Raw genomic sequence first — 25,736 nt, forward strand, 5'->3', positions numbered from 1 at the left:
GTACAGCAATTCATTATTATGGGGAAAAAGCAACACAACTATAAAACCACAGATTAGTTAGACATTTTGTGAAATTGTATGACGTGATGAAGATGTTTGGCCACCTGGCATGCGAATGCAAAGTTAGCATCACTTAAAAAGTAATGAACATAAAAGTTATCAGAATGGACCTCCAAATATAGAGATAATTGGGGAGATAAAACATGTCTTGAGGCATCATAAAGAGGGCACTCTTTATGGTCAAGAGATTCTACCTCTCTAAATCCACAAGGGCAAAGTTTCTGTAAGTAAGGAGTCCTGGGAAATCTTCCCACCAGCTGAACTGAAGGGAAGACATCAAAGCAGGCTCTTTTGTATTTGCTTAGGCTTAGATTGTATAGATAATCTGCAGTAGTGCTCACAGCTATCTAACATTTGAGAATAGAATTCAAGAGCAGTGGTGATAGCATTTTGATGATCAATGTCTTAGTTCTTTCTTTTATGATTAATTTGCCCTTCTCAAGGGTTAATTGGCCTAAATATGCACCAGAGAATCCTAGACTGCAAAGTTCTATACAGGTTTGGTGCCAATGAGATTGGTAGTTGCTTGACAACAGCAGAGGCACCAGACTTGTAGGATCTATCAAAGATGACTGTGTGTAATTGATGCACTTAATGAATCTGGCCAGGCTATCATATGTTCCTGGCCACAGCTGCCATGAAATAAACATCCTTTGAAGGCTGAGGAAAAAGTGAACGCTTGTAACTTTCACATTCATATTTTTTATGTAGTTCAGCCAACGGCTTCTGTCTTAATTGGAAATCCTGTCAGAGCGTATACCCCACCACCGCCACCCCCTCCTCCTCCTGGGCCTCATCCTAACCTGGGGAAGTCTCCCAGTCCTGTACAACGGATAGATCCTCACACTGGGACAAGCATTCTTTATGTACCTGCTGTTTACGGAGGAAATATGGTCATGTCTGTGCCTTTACCTGTAAGTATTCATTGTTGCGTTAACGAAGCACCCTCCCTCCATCCCCCGCTTACTCACAGAAAGTTGAAAATACTATTTTGCTTTTATCAGAAGAGCTATTTGCTAATAAAAGAAAAAAAGCCACTAAAATAAGTCTCCCAACTATTTAAATGTTTGACCTGTAACAATCCAGATAACGCCCAATGAACTTTGCGTGCTGAAATTCCAACCTGCCAAAGCATGCCATGTTTTCATTCGTGGCAAATGTACTTATCTGAAATATCAGTAACTTTAAATATTTTAAAGTTCTTTTAGAAGACTATACTGTCTTGAAATATTTCAAAATGTGCCTGCAAAAAGATGAATATATATGAAAGAACTCAAAATGCAGGTACGAAAAAGTTCTGTAGAAAAATGCACACATGGCTGGATGATAAAATGGAAGGGGGTAACTTTTTGTGATCAGGAAGTACTTTTTTTTCGTTTCCTGAACTGGAAAGCCATATCTATAGCATTTCTTAAAGAAGAGGAATCCGGATATTTTTAATCTATTTTAAACATTGTTAAGGAGTTGTGGCAGCTTGCCCATTTTGTAGGGATAGAGTTAAGCATAGTGGAAGACCTCAGAAGTGGACTAGTAGTAGTGTTTTGTAACTATTTCTTATAGCTTACAAAGAGGCTCTGCAATATTTCTTCCAGATTCTCCTCTCCTCTCTCCTGTATTTGCAAGGAGAGTGTATTGGGGTATGACCTAGCTGGTACCGTGCTTTGAATTCAAATATTCCACTCCATTTCTTTTGCATGAATTTCTCCTTTGTTCTCATGTGAAAGTTAACCATCATTTGATCTTTGGCAGGCAGTTTCCTTTCTTCTTTTTTTTTCTTTTACTCATACTTACAGTTGGTTTCAAACACTAATTAGCATTGTAGTTCATTTTAATAAAAAGCGGTAACACTTTTTGTGCAGTCTACAGGCATTTGTTTTGGGCTTCTTCAGGATCCACTGTAGCTTACTTATTTTTCAACAGGAAAATAAGAATAGTTCAACAACTGTACTTTTTCTAGTCTTCAAAATGTGACTTGTTTCTCTGAAAAATAAATAGATTTCAGTCAAAAAGATTTTCAGTTACTAAAATGAAATCTTTATCACAGTCACATAAAGCAGTGGCAACTTTAAAAAAATGACTCTGTTATCATCAGTAGAAATTCTCAAAGATTGAATGTCAAGGATCTTTTGGAGTCCATAATGTTTGATTTATCCTCAGACTTCAGTTTTTAACTCAGGAAACTGTCATAGAATTGAGTCATCAAAAGCTATGAAAACTTAATATTTTTATTGTTAACACTTTATATTTTTTCTTCCTTTTCCTTTTCCTTTTCCTTTTTATTCATTTCTTTTGCAAAAAATACAGAGTAATAAAATATGTCTATATTTGCATTTTTTTTAAAAAATCTATTCTGAATTTGTGTGTTGATATAAACAGTTCATGTTCTTTTTCCAGACTAGGGTCTTCATACTGTCCTATCACAAATTATCTGAGGGATTTTAGGTTGTCCCATATTTATATTCAATATTATTTGTATATTTTTTACCATGTGTCATGTCTTTATTCTCACATCTTGATTCCCAAGAGATTTCTTCAGTTTGAAACTTACAACCATACTGGTTCTTACTCAAAATACCTGGTTCCTCTTGTTGAGTAATTTACTTATTTAGAGAAAACTGCTTAAACATTCTAATTTCATTGGTACTTTAGATGGCTTTTAACTGTTCAAATTAAAAATGTAAATGATACTAGGTTTTATATCTTTATTGCATAGGTACCATGGACAGGGTATCAGAGTAGATTTGCAGTTGATCCTCGAATCATTACTCATCAAACAGCCATGGCATATAATGTGAATCTTTTACAAGCACATGGACGTGGGTCCCCCATTCCCTATGGTCTTGGACATCATTCACCAGTTAGTATAGGACAACAGCAGCTTCATCATTCAGAGAAAGAACAACTTGAACTAAATCGAAACAGTGAGTTCAGTATCTCTTTTTTTTAAGAGAATAAAGTGAATAAAACTTTTGTTTTAAGTTAAAACCTAACATTGATATGTCTGTTCTAAATGGTACTGAGAAATGTGTTTATGAAAACTGGCTTTTTTTATAAGGAATATATAATCAGTATATTTCATTTACTACCTAGTCAGTGGGATGTGGATAAGGGTTTATTGGTTGGTACAATAACCTCTAGAAGAAAAGTCATTAAACGGTAGGAGCATGCTTAGAGTAAAACTGGATTTTGGATGTTCTATTGGCATACTTTCCAAAACGTGCCAAAAGTGGCCTTACTCATAGGAGAGAGTGCTATATGTGGCACAAGTGCAACTCAGACTAAAAACAGCAGTAATAATTTATTAAAATTGTATGCCACTCAAATCTCAATGATTCTGCCTTACAACAATCAGAGAAATTACAATAAAGTCAATAAAATATAAAATATAAATATAAAAGATGGCAAACATAACAGATCAGATATTTCAAATCATATGTGGCTTTTTGGTTTATAAATGTCTTTTTGGAGACACTCAACTCCATTTAATGACTGCTTTCTCAGACTTTCTCTTTGACTCTTCTCGGTTTATCAGTTCTTGGTAGACGACCAAACTATCTCAGTGTTCTGGTTGAAGGTTACTTGCTTTAAACAATGATTCTCCTCTTTTATTCCTTCATTATGCTTCTCATTGCTGTTTGGATTCTCCATTGTTATTTCCTTCATGGAGGAGCACAGTGGTTGTAATATGCTGCTGTTCTTCTATTCTGTTATTCAAGGAAATATTAAACTGGGTTTTCTGGGAAGAAGGCATGCAATATAGTTTACCAGACAAAAGTCCTGGAAACTGCAATATCGTATGGATATTTCAGAGTCCTCCAGACACAGGTGCTGTCTTTTCTTGTTGGAAAGCACATCAAGTGAGCAATAAATGAATGCAGAATATTCTCTGGTATTTTAAGAGAGCAGAATGGATTTTGCTATTACAGACATTCTTTGGGGCATCAGAAGCTCCTATATATCCAGCACTATCTCTATTATAGTAGATAATGCATTGATGTGAAAAATATATAAATTATCTTAGATAAAAATGAGAAATTGGACTCTATGCTTATGCTTGTAGCTTTATTACCTTTCAATCAGCAGGTTTCAGCTGAAATTGGAAAACAAATCCGACAGATCCATTAGGAAACAATAAGCATAGAATAAGCATAATCTCATTAGCATAAAATCTATTTCAGAGCAAGGCAGCTTTTTAATGCTGAAGGACTGACGACTGTATCAACACTGAAATTGCTCTGATTTCATTTGTGCTGTTTGAGTGACTTTCCTTAAAGCTGTGCTGTTCAAAATCTGCCTCATTAACTGCTTGAAAAGCAGAGTAATTACTGTGTACAGTATTGAGTGCCAAGATGAATTTCCCAATATTGTAGATGTATGAGCTGTCACCTTACTATGCCAGATGATGATGTCCTTCAAAAGTTAATTGGATGCAAACTAGTTCACGGATATAGCCCTGAAAGAAACCTACTTATTTTATTCATGAAGGTTTGGGTAATTCCAGAAACAAATATGGCACCCCATCCTTAATTTCTGTTAAAACCCTGAGAAGTGGGAGAGCATGGAACATGTTAGAAATTCAGTTTCTAGGACTTTTAATAATGTAACTGAAAGAGAATAAATAAAATGTTGTTAAATTCATTTAACATAATGTTCTGTCTCTGAAGAAAAATAGGATGACTGGACTTGCCTGTGAAAGGTGCTGATACTTCAATTTATTATAAAATAATCTATTTTCACAAAAGCCAAATTCAATCATGCATTAACTTAATGTGTCATTAAGAAGGAAGACGAGCAATTAAACATTAAAGCTAGCTGTTCTTGTTGGTTGAAAATTACAGTGTGAAGTCATTATTGAATGAAAGATAATTGGTCACAGCAAAAAGGAAAAGAAAACCCCTGAAGAAAAGACTTTGAGGAGCTTTTGTCTTTTAAGAGTTCTCTGACTTTTATCCTGATATGTATGTTGTGCTGCAACCTGCCTATCTTCAGTTATTTAATGGCTGCATTTGGTCTTTAACAAAAAGGACCCAAGACTCTAATCCTAACCCTCACCATGAGGAATTTAGAACAGTTTTGCTGTTTTTGGTAAAATTTGGCTCACATTATCTGAGCCAAGATAGACAGTTAATCTTAACTAAAAACACAACATATGGTGAGTAGTTGCCTTGTTTCAAATAAGCTACAGCTAAGGTTAACTCCAGCTGGTTGAGTTAATGAAAAACATAAAGGAGAACCCCAAAATCTGGGTAGCCCCAGCAAGAGGCATAGACAGGTGGCAGCTATGATGATTCCAGCTGCAATAAGCAATGTTTTATCATTTTTCATAAATGTAGTTGTTTTAGCTATTCCAAGGGATATCACGGCCAAGAAACTAGCCCTTAGACAGATGGAATTCCTAAACACTCAAATTGATTCAACAATAGGGAAAAAACATACTGACCTTTTCTTTGCAGAAATTGGCTTGAAGAAATTGCCAGTTAAGCTTTCTTTAAAAATGTTATGTTCATCTAAGTTCTGTTTTTCTGAATTAGCTTTTTCTCAGGCAATGCTAATCCTAGGCCTAAAGCCGAGCTGTATAACAGAACTGCCCCAGACCCCCACATCAGTTACTACACTAATTATATTTCCTTTTGGTAGATGCAACATTATCCAGTCGTTTGACAAAACAGGCAATATTTTTTATTGTGCAGGGGACCCAAATTTTAAGAGTCCTGCCCTAACCTAAACTATCAAGGTTAAAAACTCTGTCAGGGTAAATTCTAATAAAAAACATGGAACAATGAAAATCAGCAAGTATGTCATAGGATTAAAAAAAAACAAACTGAAAGTTGGATGGTTTGATATTTGTGTTAACTTTGTTCTTTTAGAAAACTATTGCATTTTAGGTCCTGTGCCTATTTTGAGAAGATGTAGGGCAAACTTCTAATTTACATCTCTACATCAGATAGTTAGGACTGCATTTCTAATGAGAGACTTTTTCAGACAATTACATGAGATTTGTCATTTGGAAAAGCAAGATGAGTGTTAGGCCTACACATGCTTGTGTGAGCCCTGGATTGAGTTTAGGAACAGAAGCTTTTAAAGTTTCCTATTAAAGGCATTCTGAAGTCTTTGGGCAACAGTTTGATATGAAGTTATTTAGCAATAGCACTTAGACTTATATATCACTTCATAATGCTTTACAGCACTCTCTGAGGGGTTTACTTCAGCATATTACCTTATTGCTAAGTTATTGGTCAGAAGATATGGGATATAATCATGTCAAAGTTGGCTTGTTGAAGTTTATTTCTGGTTGCATAATATATTTTCTTTGCTGTGTAGTAGTCATCTGATCAGCCACTCAACCTCAATCTCAGTATAGATGTCTTGATAGAAAAGCACATAATGTGCTTGCCATACCTTTGGCTGTTGCAAGTATGCAATTGAAAATTAGTAGTCCCCTACTTAAAAGGATTCATTTATTGACTGTTCAAAGTTACAACGTCCCTGAAAAAAGTGACCGATGACTATTTTTCACACTTAGACCGTTGCAGCATCCCCATGGTCACATGGTCAACATTCAGATGTTTGGCAACTGACTCATGTTTATGATGGTTGCAGTGTCCCAGGATCATGTGATCACTTTTTGCAATCTTCTGACAAGCAAAATCAATGAGGAAGCCAGATTTACTTAACAACCATATTACTAATTTAACAGCTGTAGTGAATCACTTAACTGGAAAGAAAGGTTGTAAAATGGGGCAAAATTCATACAAATGTTTCACTTAGCAACAAAAATTTGGGGCTCAATTGTGCTCATAAGTCCAGTAGCATAAAATACCTGTATAGCTGCTTATTCCTTTAAAAGAAGGGCTGAGAGAATGGTGATTCATAATTACCTTAAACTTGTGAATTCTGCAAGTTTTAATACGGAGTTAGGTAAAGCAAAATATTTTCATATTCATTCACTGCTGAACTTTTCCGTGTTCTATAACATATTGCACAAATATACATTCATTTCTGAAGATAATTCTCTTAGTCTGACATTTTGAAGATGAACGAATATATCATCATTATCAATATCACATAATGTATGCTGACTGAAGAGTAAGAAACAAATGTCATTTGTATGAAATTTTTATAGCTGCTTATTATTTCAGAGGTTAAGTTTTAAAATACCCTTTTATGAGTAAGCCACACAAATTATACCTTCCTATTCTGGCAGCATTTTAAATTTATCTTTATCCGCTGGGGAATGTTTCTGGTTTTATCATTCCATAGTTTTCTGTGGAAATGACTAGAAAATGAATAAAGATATTTATCTTTGAGAGGAGGGTCAGAAAATATCTGAGTAGTGAATCTGATGAAGTATCCAGTTGACCGTGTATCTTTGCTTCATAATAGATCTGTCTCATTGATGATTTTCTAGTTACCTTCCTAAATTCAAGATTTAAATTTGGAGCTTTATTTTCCTGTTTTATTTTCCTATGTTGATAACAGGACCCAAAAGACTTTGCACTCCTTTGGATTATCTAAGAGTAGATTATAAATTAGTAATTGGTAATTATCCAGAACTGCTTTGGTCATCTTCAGTCAAGTAGTTCAGGAACAGGAAGTAGATTAAATTTATTTGATCATCTCTTTCATAGTATGTTAAGTAATGTTCTGTACTTGATCTAAAGAAAGCACATTGCAGGCTTGAATCAGCAGTGGTATTTGATTGATCAAATTGCAGTGCAATAAATTGAAACATGAAATGCTTATTTTCTACTCCTTTCTTGTGATCATACCACTAATCACAATTAGCTATAATATTACAACTGAATGAAGAACCATGTTAATGACTTCCCAGGAAGCTATTGCATAGAAATCAATTTTAAATCATGGCTTCATTCTCTGGGATATGCCCGTGGTTTCTTAGTTTATAAGTAACCAAAAGATCACAGTTTATCTCCTATTGAGCAAAGATTGCTGTACTTTAAAAAGCTCTTGTCTGTTTTCAATTGTTGAGTACAAATTCGGTTATTTAGTCTGGGTAACTATAAAAATGAATATTATTTATATGGCTATATCTGAGAACAACAATAAATTTTTGCTTCTAATTTGTATGTTTCTTTTATTGTTGATCACAGCTGATAGATAAATATATTTTTTAGATTCGCATTTACTCTTTTACTTTTTTTTAACTTATTACCTTAAATTGGTTTCCTGCACTATTTTTTCACCTGTATACTATCTTATGCATGGGTATTCTTGTTTTATACAGTAATTTTAAGGTAGTTCAATTGATTGTCAATGTGGAATTATTTTTAGAAGCTGGAAATATTATTTAGTAAAATAAATTATTTAAATTAAGTGAAAAAATATTAATAAAGTAATATCATAAAAATATTTTCTTTTTCTTAACCATCTAATATTTGTCCCTTTGCTCTAAATTTTAAACAATAATATTTTAAATATGATCATCAATGTAAGTTTGAAAACACTGATATTTCACACTTCTAGGTTTAATAACTTTCAACTGGGATTTTGGTGGGGTATAATTTAAGTTGAATATTAAAAATGAATTTTATATGAGGTTTCTATATTATTTAGGCAAAAATGAACCTGGTGCTGGACCTGAAATCAGTAAAATTCGGACACCTGAGAAAAACTCTTTAGAAGCCAAACAGGTACGCACATTATTATTTTTTCCTCCTGTGTGATGCCCATGAAACATGGATAATGTAGGTATTGTAAAAATATGGACAACCCAAAAAGAATCAAAATGCAGAATAACTAAGCCCACAGCAATAATGACTATACCTAAATAAAAATAAGTAAAGATCACTCTGTCACTACATAATACAATTCAAATTGTAACACAAAAAAGAAAATGTATTTGTCAAGGCACCATTCAGAGTATAACAAGCTCGCTTCAGTTGGATCCCAGAGAATAACAGCAATTCCTCCCATTTACCTTGTCTCCCTCCCCATTTCATTTTGCTTCCAATGACCTTGAAGCCCCATTATATTATTATTTTGGAACGTTTTGGAGATCAGATATATTAGAGGGAAAATACAACTATTTGTGCAGACTCACCTAAGCAATAGTATTAGGAGAAATAATATGGTGAGGTAGTCAACATTTTGGGTTGTTTACAGTAGATAAGAGACTATTCCTAATAATCAAAGTGAGTACAGGTAATCCTCAACATGCAACCATTCATTTAGTGACTAAAATTACAATGACACTGAGAAAAGTGACTTATAATCATTTTTCATACTTATGACCGTTGCAGCATCCCCGTGGTCACGTGATTAAAATTTGGATGCTTGGCAACTGGCTCATATTTATGTCAGTTGCGGTATCCCAAAGTCATGTGTTCAGCTTTTGTGACCTTCTGACAAGCAAAGCCAATGGAGAAGCCAGATTCACTTAACAATTGCAGTCTTACTAACTTAACAGCTGCAGTAATTCGTTTAAGAACTGTGGCAAGAAACGTCGTAAAATGGAGCAAAATTCAGTTAACAAACATCTCACTTTGCAATTGAAATGTTACGCTCAATCGAGGACAACCTGTAATGCCAATACTACAATTAATCCATTTCAGGAAATTTTGAGAATTTATTTCAGTAACATTGAATTCAGTAGGGTTTTTTGTTTTTGTTTTTGTTTTTTGTTGTTGTTTTTATACAGCCTGTCTTTCTAGACTATTCATAATAAAAAAAGCTTGATAGTCAATGCTTTAGCAAAAGCTCAATAGCACTTAATATTCTTTTGAGATATATTTTTTAAAAAGGGAGTATGATCATCAAAGCAAAATGAGTTTTGACTCATTAGCCTATCAGTGCTTATTCATTTAATGAATCTGATCTGTTCACGGGTGATCAAAGTCTATACAAGTTTGGGGTTTTAGGATCATGGTATTGTACATCGTTGTGACAAAGTATTTGCATGGTTTTATGTTATTCAATTTGAAAACTATGAATCATGCAGGAGGAACACATGGGTACAGATATTAGATAATTTCAACATTTTAATTTAATTTAATTTTAAAATCTGCATTTGGATAAAAATTTAAAATTAGCTTCTGGTCATTGTCCCATTCCCAATGCTCTCACCCCTTTAAGGAGGAATATTAGGAGGAGTTAATAGGTCAACAAGTCATCAGTAAGAGGGTGATGGAAAGACCCAAAGCAAAGTGAAATAAGGAGTGGCATTTGCATTACATTGATGTTTTTCTTTAGAAGTGAAAAAATTTAAAAGCTTTATATGGTTCTCTCCCTTTTACTAAATTACTATGGTAATTAGGAAGAAGTGAGTAATTATTTTTTTTCTGTAATATTTTCTAAAATGGTTTTCAGTAATGAGATCTTAATATTCAGTTTAACAATAGAAATATGAGACCACAAAACTTAGTGCTTCTGTATCTTGTAATAATAGCAATAGTACATAGACTTATATACCGCTCCACAGTTCTTTTAAAGCCTCTCTTAAGTGGTTTTACAGAGTCAGCATACTGCCCCCCCCCCAACAATCTGGGTCTTCATAAAATAGTTTTAAAATTATATTTTGTATACAGCATGTAAAATTTAAAAATTCATATGACATATTTTATAGTAGATTTATATTCATTGGTAAACTATGTTTTCAATTGAGCATATGTTAAAGGAGAATATGTATCTAAGCTTTACAATAGTTTTTCTTCATTCTGGATCTTGTTTTTCCCACCTTCTTTATATATATCACATGCTTGAGTTGGTGTTAAAATAATTTGCTGTGTACTTTCATTGCTTAGGGGGGATTTCGTTGTATTCTTAAATGACTTTTAACTCAAATAATTTGTGTAATTTCCTCCAGGTTGACTTAGAAGCAAATCCCCAAAATAGAAGCCCTGAATCGCGTTCCAGTTCTTCTTATCCTAATTCTAAATTTCACCGCAAAGATAATCTTAACCCCAGGCAGCTGAACATTCACCTCACTCCTCCCCAAGCCCAGTACGCTGTTCCTAGCCGCCCCTTCCAGCACTTAGCCCAAATTTCAAGGCATCCATATCCTGTGCCACCGCAACCGAACCTCTTAAGTCAACAGCAGAATCATTTGTCTGAACAACATAACCAAATGCCTCCTCCGCAGAGCCAGATAGTCCAGCAACACAATCATTTAAATCAGCAGCCGCAACCACCATCTTCACAGCTCTCTCCTGCCTTTCCAACTGGCCCCAACCAGTCTTTCTTTAAAAATCCGGTTCCACATAGACCTCATTCCCCTGGTACAGACACTTCGGTTTTAGAACAGCTCCCTCCATCTGTGCTGCAAGATGTCAGTAGCCCTCTGAGACCCATTGCACAGCCTAACCTCATGATGCCATCCCATTTGAACCACTTCATTGAAGAGAATCCTCCAGGAGTGTCTGTGGGAGAACCATTAGGTAGGTAACCATGGCTACAGTCTAGGGGGTTTAAATTGGGGCAGTCTGCTTAGGTGAAGAGGAGGTGTGTCACGCAAAGAATCATTTTTGGCATATTGTATGTTTGGTGTTTTACAGCCATTGTATAGTATTGAAATCCTTTCGGTTTTTGTTTTGCTGATTGAACAAAAATAACTGTTTATTTTTCATTGTTCGGAGAACTGAAGGTCATTTAGTCCACAGCCTTTAACCATGTCACTTCTGCAAGCATTCTTCCTTAATTATCCCATTCTCAAGACTATGTGCTATTTCGGGTGTAATGATCTCGGTTTCCTAAACTACAGTAAAAGTTAGGCGTGTACATTGTGTTCATGTCCTATTCCTAACCCTGTTGTGCCTTCTTATGCAAGCTTTAGTGGCTTGATTTTGGCTACATTATTTCCTTATTGTGTCTTAAAATGGAGCTGCAATCTAATATCAGTTTACTAACCAGGATCTTAAAGAAAGATGAAATCATGGCAGCTAATCTTCCTTAGATGTAAATAAGGAATAAAACCTCTTCAAGACTAACATTCATTTCAGGATTTAAAAAAAAGAGGCAATAAAGTATAATGGTGTGTTTCTTTCAAGTTATTTTTGAAACTGACATTAAATACAGTAAGTTTTCATTTCGATATATGGATCCTAGCTGCTGAAACAATTTTTGGGAGGATAGCACAATTTTAGCAAGGAATGCTAATGCTTGATAGTTTCTCTATGCACATGTGTGTGTGTAAAAAAAATGCAGTTTTTAAGCACAAAGCTCTTAAATATAGAAGCTGGGTAATTATTCTCTCCCTCTTGTCTCACCCTCCCCCCTCCCCCCTGCCTTTTACAGATCGTATTCATGGAAATTTAGCTTTGGAAACCTTAAGGCAACAGCAAGCAAGACTACAGCAATGGAATGAGCATAACGCCTATCTCAGTCAGGGCAATATTTCTTATTCTCATCATCACCACCCTCACTTATCCCACCTTTCTCAGCAGTCCATGGGACTGCATCAGCAGCCAGTCAGGGCAAACTGGAAACTTGCCAACAATATTGAAGACGAAACGGAGGCAACATATTCAAGGTAATTATCATTTGGTAGGAATTACACAACTGCAGATGGAATATTTTTACTTCCCTTAAAATGCTGGGGTTTGGGGTTGTTTTCTTTTGCCATCGTGTGTATATCTCACATGTAGAGTGAAAACTTTGATCTAATGGAATCTCATTTATTGGATTCAGCAGATCAGACTTCTCCCTGGATTCCCCTTCCCAAATATGTCTGGGCGAGGGAGTTAAATTTATGTTAATTTTAACTGTTTGCATCAATTTATGTTATTGGCAAAATGCCATCATTACACAAATGATGTAAATAGCCACAAATGACATTTTGTGATTTAATGGGTATTTAGGACTAATATCCCATTTGGATTGTTAAATCCAGGTTTCGGTATCTGTTGTTTTGTTTTGTTTTTATTTTTATTTTTTTTGTTGCTTACATTTCTGGTTGATCATTTAGTATATTTACAGATGCTAATAATTTTTTTAATGAGTACACACACACACACACATCTCTCTTTCCTAACATTTATAATTATAAAAACTCTATAAATTAATTTATAATTTGACTCTGGCGATATCTACCTTCGCTGAAGTTTATGCACAGCCTGGATAACGGCACTTTAAAAGAATGTGTGTTGTCCTTCTTGTAATATTACTTGTTAATTGGAGGGTGTTTTATCTCACTTGAGCAATCATTATCTCATTAATCCAGATTCCAGGATTTGCTTCGAGAGCTCTCCCACCGTGATCAAACTGAAAACAGGGACCTCGTTGAAATGCCGCCACCTCAATCAAGACTTTTGCAATATAGACAAGTACAGCCCAGAAGTCCACCAGCACTCCTCTCTCCTACATGCAACTCAAACCACAGTGGCCATTTTCCTAATTTCTCTGAGAGTAGGGACCTTGAGATCTCTAACAATCCAGCATTTCAGCAGCATTTGCCTCAAATGTACAATCCCCCTTTCTCAGTGCCATCTGAACACCTGACCCCACCTTCCTTGAAATACCTGCAGCCAGATGGATCATGGACCTATGCTAATTTACACCAGAGTCATCTCATGGGGCAAGGCTTTCATTATGGTATACCTCCATTGCCTCATAGATCACAACCGAACCCTTTTATACAAATACAAAATCATCAGCACGCAGTTGGTCAGGAACCATTTCACCCCCTCACTTCACGAGCAGTATCTGCTTCTTCTCTGCATAGCTTAGAAGAGGTAGGTAGTCTGTGGGGGGCAGGGGTGTGTGTGTTGTATACTTGTGTCTTTTGCCCTGGCACAAAGTTATATTTAATTGTGTTGAAGGCAGTGGCAAATCATTTTTGTAGTGTTGGCAAAAAAAAAAAAAAAAAATTGCGAAGAAGTGTCCACAGAGTCAGCAGGAGTTGAACTTCACTTGGAAAAATCTTTATATTTATTTTGACCTATATAGGTAGTCCTTAACATTCGTTTAGTGACTGTTCAAAATTACAAGGGCACTGAAAAAAGTGTCATGACCATTTTTCTCACGATCACATGATATGGTCACATGTTCAAAATTCAGATGCTTGGCAACTGGCATGTATATATGATAGTTGCAGTGTCCTGGGGTCACATGATCACCTTTTGCGGCCTGCTGACAAGCAAAGTCAATGGGAAGCCAGACTTACTTAACAACCATGTTACTAACCTAAGAGCTACAGTGATTCACTTAACAACTGTGGCAAGAAAGGTCACAAAATGGGGCAAAATTCACTTAACGAATGTCTTGCTTGGCAATGAAAATGTTGGGCTCAATTGTGGTCATAAGTCGAGGATTACCTGTAATGAGGAGTTCTGCTTAATGGTAACATATACAAGCTGGGGGAAATGGGGCTGGTCATTCTGGTAGTGACTTTGGGCAAAGTTCTATATGTTATTGTTGCTGCTACTGCTGCTTCACTGGAACTGGGTGAGTATCAGGTGTTACTGCTTTTTATGCCATTTACCAGATGGGCAAGTTATTTTGAGATACTGAAAATCCAACTTTAGCAATCTAATTTTACTTCTTTTTAAAGTGGTGATTTTGGATATGCTTCTGAATGATAAATTGAGTGTCCAGTTTTTTCAAGGGAGCCAGTTTGGTATTATAAGTTAAACCAGTTGAAACTGGGAGATTGTAAATTCTAGTCTCCCTGTTTTAGGCATTAAAGCCAACTGGGTGACTTAGGGCCAGTCACTCCTTCTCACTCTTAGGAAGGCACTGACAAAATAATTCTGGAAACATGGCCAAGAAAACTGTGGGGACAAAACCTGTCCACATAGTCACCAGGAGTCAAAACTTAATTATAGTTGCTTATACATGAACCTTAGATCTCTGTTTTTTCCACCCCTTAGTGGGGTATCTAGCATTTGCCCAAAAATAGGCAAAGCTGGGCAAAAGAGCAAAATAACTACAGTAAGCCCTATTAATTTTTTGTTTTTCAAAAACACAGCCAGAGACTAGGAATTATTGTTTGACAGACATTGGAAGGAACATCCAGTAAAATCTTTGATTTATGTTTAGTGGGACCCTGAAAATAGTAATGGAAATGTTGCAGATCTTTAATAGTGTTTTTTCTTCTAAAATTCAAAATTCTTTGGGTTGTTTTTTTTTAGCAGAATCAGTTGAAAGGTCACTTTTTAAAGGGAAAGACAAAGCTTTGTTGTCTTATTCATCTATACCATAAAGATGAAAGGTTTCGAATAAATGTATTATTTAAATGGATAACTGAGGAAAGAATAGACTTAATTAGCTTTTACTCATATTTCACTATAGAACTATAAATATTAGAAAATAGCATGGTTTAACTAATCTGAATATTTGTCCCAATACCAATTTTATAATACCTGTTAACCCTTAACACATTTGCTGTGCTATTTTGTTTCATTCAATAACACAGTTATAACAATCCATCTTATATCAAGGAACCAGTCAGTTATTTCTCCTTCTCTACTTTTGGAAGCCACGTCTTTAGTGTAGGACAGGCATTGGCGGTAGAAGGCCATCTTAAAATGTAGGTGACATTTTTCTTTTGTATTTTAAAATATGATGATATAATGGAAGAAGAAAAGAAAGGAGATAGCTAAGAAAAAGCAGATTGTTGAGAAAGTGCCAGCTGGGCTGGAAGGAGGGATCAAACAAGGGCCTAGTTTGGAGTCATTGCGCAGCTGCAAGCACCATAAGCTTGACCCCTCCTTCCAGCTTAGCTGGCACTTTCCCAACACAGATAGATATCATTGGGAGCCTCTCGCTCCCAGCTCCTGAAGATACTATGATTGATAGAATAGAAAGAATAACAGAGTTGGAAGGGACCTTGGAGCTCTTCTAGTGCAACCCACTGTTCAGGCAGGAAACCCTATAGTATATAGGCTGTTTTTGCCCTCCGCAGATGCATAGAGAGGATCTGGAGCCAGGTAAGAAAGAAAAACGGGCCTTCCCCATGGTCCCCCCCCCCCAGGCCCTCCGGAGGCAGGAAACAGCCTGTTTCCCTACTTCTGGTGGGCCCAGAAGGCCCGAAAATCAGTTGGCCGGCACGCACATGCACGACAGAGCTGAGTTGGCGTGATAATGGCTATGTGTGCCACCTGTGGCACGCGTACCATAGGTTCACCATCACGGCCCTATACCATTTCAGACAAATGGTTGTCCAATCTCTTCTTTAAAACTTCCAGTGTTGGAGCATTCACAACTTCTGGAGGCAAGTTGTTCCACTGATTAATTGTTCTAATTCTAATTAATTGGTGTTGAAGACAGCTGAGAGATCAAGAAAGACCAAGAGAGTTGCATTCCCCCAGCTTGGCCCAGAAGCATGTCATCTATAAGAATGATCAATGCCCTCAGTTCCATATCCAGGATTAGCAGACACTTGGCGCTGTTTACTTTGCTATGTCCTTACTGCTTTAGAGTATTTTAATACAAGCTTTGAATGCATTTTTTTTTGTTCACAGATATGCTTTAATCATAGTGGGACTGTGCAAACAAAGGAGAGGAAATTATAGCAACAGTAGCAGAGGGAGCATCTTGATGAGCTTTAGTGGTTGGGAGATCTATTAACAGTAATTCAGAACAAGGCTAGATATAAAGATGCAAGATACTTATGAGTTATAGGCAATTGATAAAGACCCTGAGAAATGTACACAATTTCAAACAGTACACTTGTGGCCAGGTTTAAGGACAATCTTATTTAAACACCATCTCAGAGAATCTCTTCAGTAGCAGGAGAAATGCATCCACAGTAGGGATGCATTTGATTAATAGTGGGAAAACAGGGAGGGAAATTCAAGGAAGAAAAGGGAAGAAAACATGAAGACAGCTTTCTCTTTTTTTCTGAAATCCAAGAGTGCTTTCAAGCAGTGCTTCTTTTTAAAGCTACAATAGCATGAATAAAATCAAAGATAATTTAACAGAGAAAGTTTATATTTCTGTATTTTCTTTACTCTATCATTTCCTTCTATTTGGATAGTTCCTTCCCAAGGCTTTTAATAATATTCACAAGGGAGACAGTTGCCATGAACTGAAAGATAGGAAAGAATTACAAATAACGCAACATTCTTTTTCTTGATTAAGAAGTTTGCCCTTCTATCAGCAAACCTCTTTGATTTTTCTGTTCAACCATGAACCTGGCAGATTCACTGCTATTATTATCTCAAGGTTAGCTTCCTTGCTTTCTCATTTATCAACTCCTCATTGAAACTCTGGGCAAGCGTAGAAATAGACCCTTACCAGCCAAGATGGATGGGCTTTCTATTAACCAGCCAAGATGGATGGGCTTTCTGTTCCTGGGTAGCAGATATACAGACTTCCTGTTTCAGGGTTGCTGGTATCAACCAAGCACAGCTAGGTTGCATTTTCACTGACTTGAGGGCATATGAGCCCCTTTTGAAGCTGACAGTAATTGGTAGATGGAGGGGGCATTTTTCATACAAGGGAAATCATGTGAAAACTAAGGCTAGTCAGGAAGAGAAATGGCCTAGGTTTTCTCATCTTTATTTGGGAATATGTAAATATTCTCTCAATGTGCTATTAGATCAGTTACTGTTCTGAAGGGAATTAGACAAGGCTTGGCATTTAAACAGAAATAATTTTTTTAGAAATTAGAATCCTGTGTTTGCTGTATATCTTTAAGTTGTCAGATTGGGTGTTCTCTACATCAGACTCCTATGCAAGGGACTTGTAAAAGGAGGGGCACAGAGACAAAGAAAGTAATTTTATAAATGGAAATCCGTTGGTTGGGAAACACTTTAGTCTGGGAAGTCTTAACTCTGTCATGCTGAGATAAGCCAAATCCTCTAGAGAAAAATAGAGAGAGTAAGATAGTTTTAAAACAGTTCCAACTGTGTTTAACATGGGAATTTGGTTTAAAATGGGAATTTAGTGAACTGGAACCCATAGAGTGGTGTGAAATTAGAAAAGCAAGTTGTGTCAAAGTAGTTTCCTGAACTTCTGCCACAAAGACAAACTTTCCATCCCAGGAGGAGAAGTGCTGGACAGCCTAAATAGCAAGCAACTGCTATATTATGAGTGGTTCAGTCAGGAACCATTACCTATCAGATTGGGCACAAACAAATAACCAATCAGAGACCACTAACCTGTATCAATTGAAAGACAAAATTCCTGGCTATAAAAGCAGAAACTCATTCAGTTTCTGCTTAGGTGCCTGTGGTCTATGTAGCAGATCTCTTTGCCTCTGAGAAGGCCAGCCACAATTTTCCACAAAATGTCAGAAAATCTGTTCACTAGATTTCGGCCACTAAACTCTGAAGCCCAACACCAGTACATATTAGGCATGAAATCCAATTCGGTGACTTTGGCTCAGTCTTGCTCTCTCAGTGCAACCCACCTCGGAGGGTTGTTTATCTGGAGAAAGGAGGAGGAGGAAGGATATATTAAGCAGGTTTGCCACCTTGAGTTATTTGTTTTTAAAAAGGATAAATAAATAAAATGCCTCCTTTCCAAATGGATCCAATGAAAATACTCACAATAGGCTTATTCTAATTTTAGTACCACCAGTGCTTGAATAGGCTGTAGGAACAGATACTTGGTGCTTAATGAATAAGACAGAATGCTAACTGAGAAACACACTAGGAATAAGCTTTCTATATTAGAAGCAGGACTACATATTGGAACTATTGGCTGTTTCCTAAAATACTGTAGTATTTTCCCCCTTGAATCTTGAATCTACTGATTTAAGCCTGGTACAAAAGTACTTCAAATTTTGGAATTCTAAACCCAGCAAGCGAGTGAAGTTCGATGCTCACACCACAATCTTGGATACACCACACTTCCTTCCTTTCAGTCATGTAATTTGGTGATAATGATGGGGAATTGTTTTGTTACTACTATTGTTAATAATAGGAGAAATTCTAATTTACTATAAAGTACCAAAATACCTATTTATTCAGATAAATCAGTTGTTTGTTGCTGTTTCTGTCTATTCCAACACCATTCTATTAATAGTATATTTTCCTTATGGGATATCCACCAGTGTTTTGAAAAAATGATTAGTAAAATGAAAAACCATACTTGTTTGTCTTTTTAAATAGTAATAAACATCTATGTCTTCTCACTTCTTACCTCATCCACAAAGAAAAAAAAATAGCATCAATTGAGCTTCTTCTTTAACAAATAATATGTGTTTGTGTTTCTGTGTTATATTCTATTCAACTTCTTTGCAGTTTTGGTAGTGTTCTTAAAATAATGAATTATGAGTTGTTGCTCTTTTCAGTGAAACTTGCATAATGATGGCATTTCTTAATTCCTGGTTGTATTCATTAAGTATAACCATTAAAATATTCAGGGTAATGCACCTAAATATAAAAATAACATTTTGCATATTATGATATCATGGTTCTAAGCACATGCAGAGAGCTTTTTGTGACCCTAGATTATAGCTGCAGTTTTTGAATCCAAATATATTCACCTGAAACTTCTTCCCCTCCTTTCCTTTGTTGTCTTTATTTTATTTGCTATATCTCTGGTAGAACAGAGCAATAGTTCAAAAAGAAAAGAAGAGAAAAGGCTTGGGGTAAACATAACATGTATCGCAAAACAGGTTTATATAGACTGTGTGTTATGGACAACCTAAACTTTATTTTCAGGGGATGAATTACACCAATATTATGAGTCAGTGGTACCAGAAAAGGACAAATTACAACTGGAAAATATTTCATATAATTGCCCTGCAGAGGAAATTTTGTAGAAGACAAGCTTAGATGTAAACAACATACAATAACTAAAAGTTCAAAGTGAAAAATTAGGAATCAGAAGGGACTTCTAAAGAGATAAAGTCAGTAGCACCATGTAATACAATTAACTGTTCTGAAAAAAGGCTGGATCTGAAATTACTTTAAAAAGTGATTTAATTCTTTAAATAATATTATATATCTGTAATTATACAGATATATAAAAATGAGAGAGTTTTGAGTGCAATATTTATCTCCCTATTCTCATAACAGGATGGTGAATGTGAAGAATAGGATGTTTTTGTGTTAGTGAATAAAATCACACCAAGTAAAATATACATGTTTATTTTGAGGGCAGTTTCAGAATATGCGTATTGATACTCAGATGGGATATTTAATACAGACCTGTCTGCAAGTGATTGTCTTCTTTCATGCAGTATGAACCAAGAGGACCTGGCAGGCCATTGTACCAAAGAAGAATGTCATCTAGTTCAACCCAGGCTTGTTCTGAAGGTTTAAATACTCCTCCAGATAATGTTGGACAGTGTCAAGAGCTTCAGGACCAGAGTAACCCCTCCTCTTTCAATTATTCACCCCCCGAATGGTGGGTCAACTCTTCTTCATCAGCCCCCTATCAGAACATTCCATGCAACGGATCCAACAGAGCAATCCCACCAAGAGAACAATTAGGTGAGTGAGTGTTACTTTCTTGTCCCTTTAAACCAGGGGTGGGCATCTGTGGCCCCTTTAATCATGATGCTGACTCAGGAATTCTGGGAGTTGAAGTCACAAAATCTTGAGGTGTGTATGCTATGTATCCTTGTTTGCTCGTTTACTCATTCTGATGGTGCATGGTTAGAGTACACCAATGATGTGTTTTTAATATTGGCCTTAAAGTGCAGTATATTCTTAAACTATTTTGGCTATCTTTATAAAACCAACTGAATAACAATTTCAGTAGGCTTTGTAAAGATCGCCCAAATTCTTTCAAATTAAAATGTCTTACAGGACTGGAAGCATTTGACAAATTCCTGCAGACTTGTATTCAACTTTTAAGTAATGCTCTTTGTATATCTTTGGGAACGGAAACCTGAGAAGTAGCTTTCCAATCTGTTTGTGATCATTATTAAGTTAAAATGGCGGTGGTCGTGGCCATGGTGGTGGTGATGATGACGATGATGTTCTTTTCTTTCTAGTTCCTCCGAAGACTATCAAATCCCCCGAGGAACAGATGAAGGTTGAAAACATCCCATTGTCCAGTTCTTTTAACTACAATGTACTCCAGCATCTGGGCCAGTTCCCACCCCTCATGCCCAACAAGCAGATTGTGGAATCCAACAGCAACAGCCAGCCCAATGCTGGGTTGAACAAACCTGCCATGTCCTACGCAAGTGCTCTGAGGGCTCCTCCCAAGCCCAGACCCCCTCCTGAGCAGGCAAAAAAGAATAGCGACCCCTTGTCTCTGTTTCAGGAACTTAGCCTAGGTAGTTCATCAGGTAGCAATGGCTTCTACTCCTATTTTAAATAATCAGACTATTTTTGTAGAGACATTTTAATTTTTATTTCTGTGAGTAGATTTAAAATAGCTGGGGCTGCACCTGCAGGCACCATCGTTTCTCTCTGTTTATATTAGTAAATATATTTTGGTTTAATGGCTTTGCTGCTAGACTTGAAGCTAATTCTTTTTAAATTATATTCCACTATTTTACTTTCTTTTTGATGTGGGTCAGAAGTTTGAGAAAAAAAATCCCTAGGAAAAAAAAAACTTTAAAAAATTATGTAACTTTATCTATGTGTTGCATTAAAGCTAGCAGCTGAAAAGTTAACTGTGCAACTTTAAAAAAAATATATAAACATTAAAAAAAAAGTTGTCTAAATTGTATTTAAAAATGTAAGTAGCATTTACATTTATTCAATAACATTTAGCATACTGTGCTGGGTTTCTGTACCAGAAATGGCCAGTTAATGTACAAATGTATGTTATGTCTGCTTAAATTGTTTATTTTTTTTTTTAAATAAAGATGCAGCATCTTATATTTACATTCAGTTTTATCAGATTTCTGTGAAAGGATGCTGCATTCTAAGACTTTTATAGTTTTAGAATCTGTATGATGTGGTTATAGTAATTTCCTTTCTAGGATGAAGTGAAGGCCTTTGCTGCAGACCCAGATACTACTCTTTTGCAATTAAACAAAAAATTAGTGGTCAACCTAAAGATGAACAATTCATGTTGTTGTTGTTTTGACAAGCTACTCATTCAGCTTGTTGGAGGGATTAATTTAATAGGTTTTTAAACAGAAATCATGAATTGACAAAAATTGATATATTGGGTGCTTAGTAGTTGAATAGCTATTTAAAAAAAAATCCAATTGAATGAATTTAAGAAAAATAATTGAATCCCCCTCCCAACTATGCACGTTAAATGTTTGTAATTTAGTTTCTTCCCCTCTGATTTTTCCAGTGGTATGAGTATTGTGCCACTTTAAGGGTTTTTCTTCTTTTTTCCATCAAAAGATTTTGGTACATGATTTGATGTTTACCTTAAATGTGACATTATCCACAAATATTCAAATATTTTGCTAACTGTTTTGTTTGAGGAAATTCATTAAAGAAGATTTTTATGTTTGCCAAAGCTGTATCCAAATTAATCCCAGCCTTGGGGAAGAAGAGTTGTGAGGAAGGTTTGGGGAAGCAGTATGAATGACGTGGTTATTTATATTCTTGTATCTTCTGTCAAGGCCTTTTGCCACTATATATTGAAAGAAAAATCTATAAAAGACTGTACAGCAATATGTTACAAAATTTGGGGGAAGAATTAGGGTAACCTTTACCTTTACGATTTTGGTCTTGTACACTGTTCATACTTTTGAAAGAAATCTTTTTTAACTTCAACGGAGGCATGGCCTCCTTTACACTTGAAAAGATCTCTTTGATCAGGGACAATTAATTTTTATCAACTATTTATTTTGATTTCCCATTATAAGTGATATTTTCAAAAATATAGTTTTAAAGTTTCTTCCCACAACTGTTTAAAACTGGGCTTCATTTACAGGGATGTTTGTTTTTGCTTTGTCGAGCTACTGTATTTGCTGCTGTATCAAATCTAATATTTGCTTTGGTTTCAGTCCCTTCATACCTGTTGGATTTTATACGTTGTGATGGTGACATCTCGGTTTGACTGAAATCTGTGTCACTTTTTTCTTATTGATTTCAGATAACTAAGGAACTTTCTATAAAAGATATGCATACTAACTTAATGTGCTGCAATATTTTAATGGCTGCTGGGCTCAGAAATGGGTGAAGCTAAATAAAGCTGTTATAAAACCAAACAAAATGAAAGCAGAAGATTCTGCTCAATTTTATTTAGTACCCCGAGGACACATTCAGGATGTAAGCATGAAGTTAGTCAGATCACTCTGTCCTCAGTTGACATAAACCAGGATTTAATTAGTCCCACTTAAATATCTGAAGTTATTTCTGTTGATTCTCTGTCCTGCCCTGACTATCATTGATGAATGTTGAGGACAATTGACCTACTGAAGAATAAATAGGAACACGTAGAAAGGTATAGTAGTTGGTTGCTTATAGCACAAATACATACACTTTCAATTTAGCACTCTGAAATCACAGAGTTCAAATTCACACACTTAATAGTCTTATAATTCCCTTCACCTGGACTGAATCTAAATAAATACTGCTTGGTCAATTATTTTCATCTGTGAGTTAGTGAAATTAGGAAGAAGGTGCAGTCTTCAATCTATTTAATCTGTATCATAACTTTTCTCAAGTTATAACATATATATCATATGTATATGATGTATATATATATATATATATATATATATATATATATATATATATATATATATATATCATATATATATATCATATATATAAAAGAGTTATATCATAACTCTTTTCTCAAGAGTTAATATGGAATTAATAAGCTGTGGAGTACAACACGTTATGGCATCTATGTGGATCTGCAGTAAGGTACTTTCTGAGTTTTCAGTCGGTATTTTAGTATTAGCAATTTCAAAGAAAATGTACATGAAAACTCCACGTTTTTGCAATTTGGTTCCCATTTGTATTGGGTCATAGAAAAATTCTCATAGTCTCTGTTCAGACTGCTAGTTTGTTATGCTAGTTTGTAATATTGGAGACATTTTACTTTTAAGAGCAGATCGCCACATTCTTTCTGATTTGAGCCATGATGGATCTTGATTTTTCAGATTAGTGGATTATACCATTACCATAATAAAAGGCATACATAATTAGTGTAACATCTGATTATCCTGATTATTAAGAACACATTGTTAGAGCTATTCTATATTTACGTCTCTGAATCTTATTATTCAAATTATATAATTTTTATAAAAACCCTTTTTTCCCCACTTCAAAGAAGGTTTTCTTCATTATTTCATTTCACAATTACTTTATCATTGTAGGAACAAATTTACTTTAGGAGCATGTCATATATCACACAGAAGTTTATTTCATTAGCAAAAAAAAGTTTACATTTCAAAATATAACGCTTAAAGTTGGTACTATATAAAGAAAAGAGCTGATAAACTTTGATACGTGAACAATGTTGATTCACATTACAATTGAACAGCTAGTTAGAATAATAAATGAATTTCTTTTACATGAAGGATTCATTTTGCAGGAAGTATCCAGTCTTGTAAATTCAAAAATACAAAACTGAAAATTGCTTACTATGACTTGAAGCTTAAAAATTAGATGGTTCTTGAAGACAATTTGTCAACATATATTTGTAACACTGAATTCTCAATTCTCTGTGTGTGTGTGTGTGTGTGTGTGTGTGTGTGTGTGTGTGTGTGTTTGTATGTATGTGTGTAGATTCCATGTTCAGAAGTTATGATATTAGCTGTTGATGTTACAAACCCTGACCGTATCTGAGGGTGCATCTAAGATCCATTCCAATCAATGTATTCTCAGTGACTTTAGGTCTATTTTCTAACATAAAACAGGACATACATTTTCCCCTATAAAATTTAAGTAAATTAGAAAAAGTAGTGGTTCAAAAGTCCACTGACTTGAGTGTCCCAGCAGATGGCAGTTTTCTATGGCTCCTGTTTTTTTTTTTTTTTTCTGTGAAAGGACATCTATTAAAAGGCCCACACCTTTTGGGAGAATTCCTGCCTGTTCTACAGGGGATCCCAACTTCGGTTTCTGAAATGCTTATGTGTCTATTCAGCATGAAGTCTAGCGATCAGTACTTGTTGGAGGTGACAGTGCAGAAGCATGCAAGGATTCCCAGGATAATCATCATGCCATTTTAATTTTAGTTGTTTTGCTATCCAGTGTCCTTTAAAGCTGAAGCAGTCTTGAAATACTGTTAATAAACATCTTTTCAGAACTTGTGAAAAGTGACCCTGAGTTCTAAAACTTCAAAATTAGAGGTAAAGACTATTTAGAACATCAAAGGGCAAAGAGGAATAAAAGGTCATAGGTTTGAGAATGTATTTATCATGTATTCTCAATTTAGGTTAAGGTGACCAGATTTTAACATTGGTAAAGAGGGACACTGTGGGCGTGGCTTATTTTGTGGGCGTGGCTAGCTGGTCATGTGACTGGGTGGGCGTGGCTAGCTGGTCATGTGACCGGGTGGCCATGGCTATGTCTATAGGGTAAGGTGAACAGATTTTAACATTGGTAAGAAGGACACCATTGTGGGCGTGGCTTATTGTGTGGGCGTGGCTTGGAGGCCATGTGACTGGGTGGGCGTGGCTACCTGGTCATGTGACCGGGTGGCCGTGGCTATGTGTATAGGGACTACTCAGAGGGCTGAAAAGTCATTTCTGACAGGTCCTCACACTTTTGACTGGTCCTCACACTTATGACCATCCTCACATTTATGCCCGTGCAGCATTCTTAACAACCATGTCACTCATTTCACAACTGCTTCTCTTCAACATGGTGACAAGATAGGGCAAAAATGTAAAATGTGAGGACAGTCGTAAGTTCGAGGACTGGTCAAAAGTGCGAGGACCAGTCAAAAATAAC

General features: G+C 35.7%; 1 protein-coding gene across 15 annotated transcripts in view; it reads left to right on the plus strand.

Annotated features, from left to right (window-relative positions):
* The window catches only part of HELZ (helicase with zinc finger), a 135,682-nt gene extending 112,721 nt beyond the window's left edge, over nt 1-22,961 (plus strand). For all 15 annotated transcript variants that reach the window (XM_034412646.3, XM_087886982.1, XM_087886984.1 and 12 more), the window contains exons 23-30: nt 772-974; nt 2,774-2,981; nt 8,635-8,711; nt 10,883-11,453; nt 12,310-12,544; nt 13,235-13,745; nt 20,147-20,399; nt 20,906-22,961. In XM_034412646.3, coding sequence (XP_034268537.2) covers nt 772-974; nt 2,774-2,981; nt 8,635-8,711; nt 10,883-11,453; nt 12,310-12,544; nt 13,235-13,745; nt 20,147-20,399; nt 20,906-21,237 — 2,390 coding nt within the window. In that variant the 3' untranslated portion in view covers nt 21,238-22,961. The remainder of the gene's footprint in view (nt 1-771; nt 975-2,773; nt 2,982-8,634; nt 8,712-10,882; nt 11,454-12,309; nt 12,545-13,234; nt 13,746-20,146; nt 20,400-20,905) is intronic.
* The last annotated feature ends 2,775 nt before the right edge of the window (nt 22,962-25,736 follow it).

Source organism: Pantherophis guttatus, chromosome 2 (assembly GCF_059756535.1).
Source record: "Pantherophis guttatus breed Tessera chromosome 2, ASM5975653v1, whole genome shotgun sequence".
In the NCBI taxonomy this organism is placed as follows: Eukaryota; Metazoa; Chordata; class Lepidosauria; order Squamata; family Colubridae; genus Pantherophis; species Pantherophis guttatus.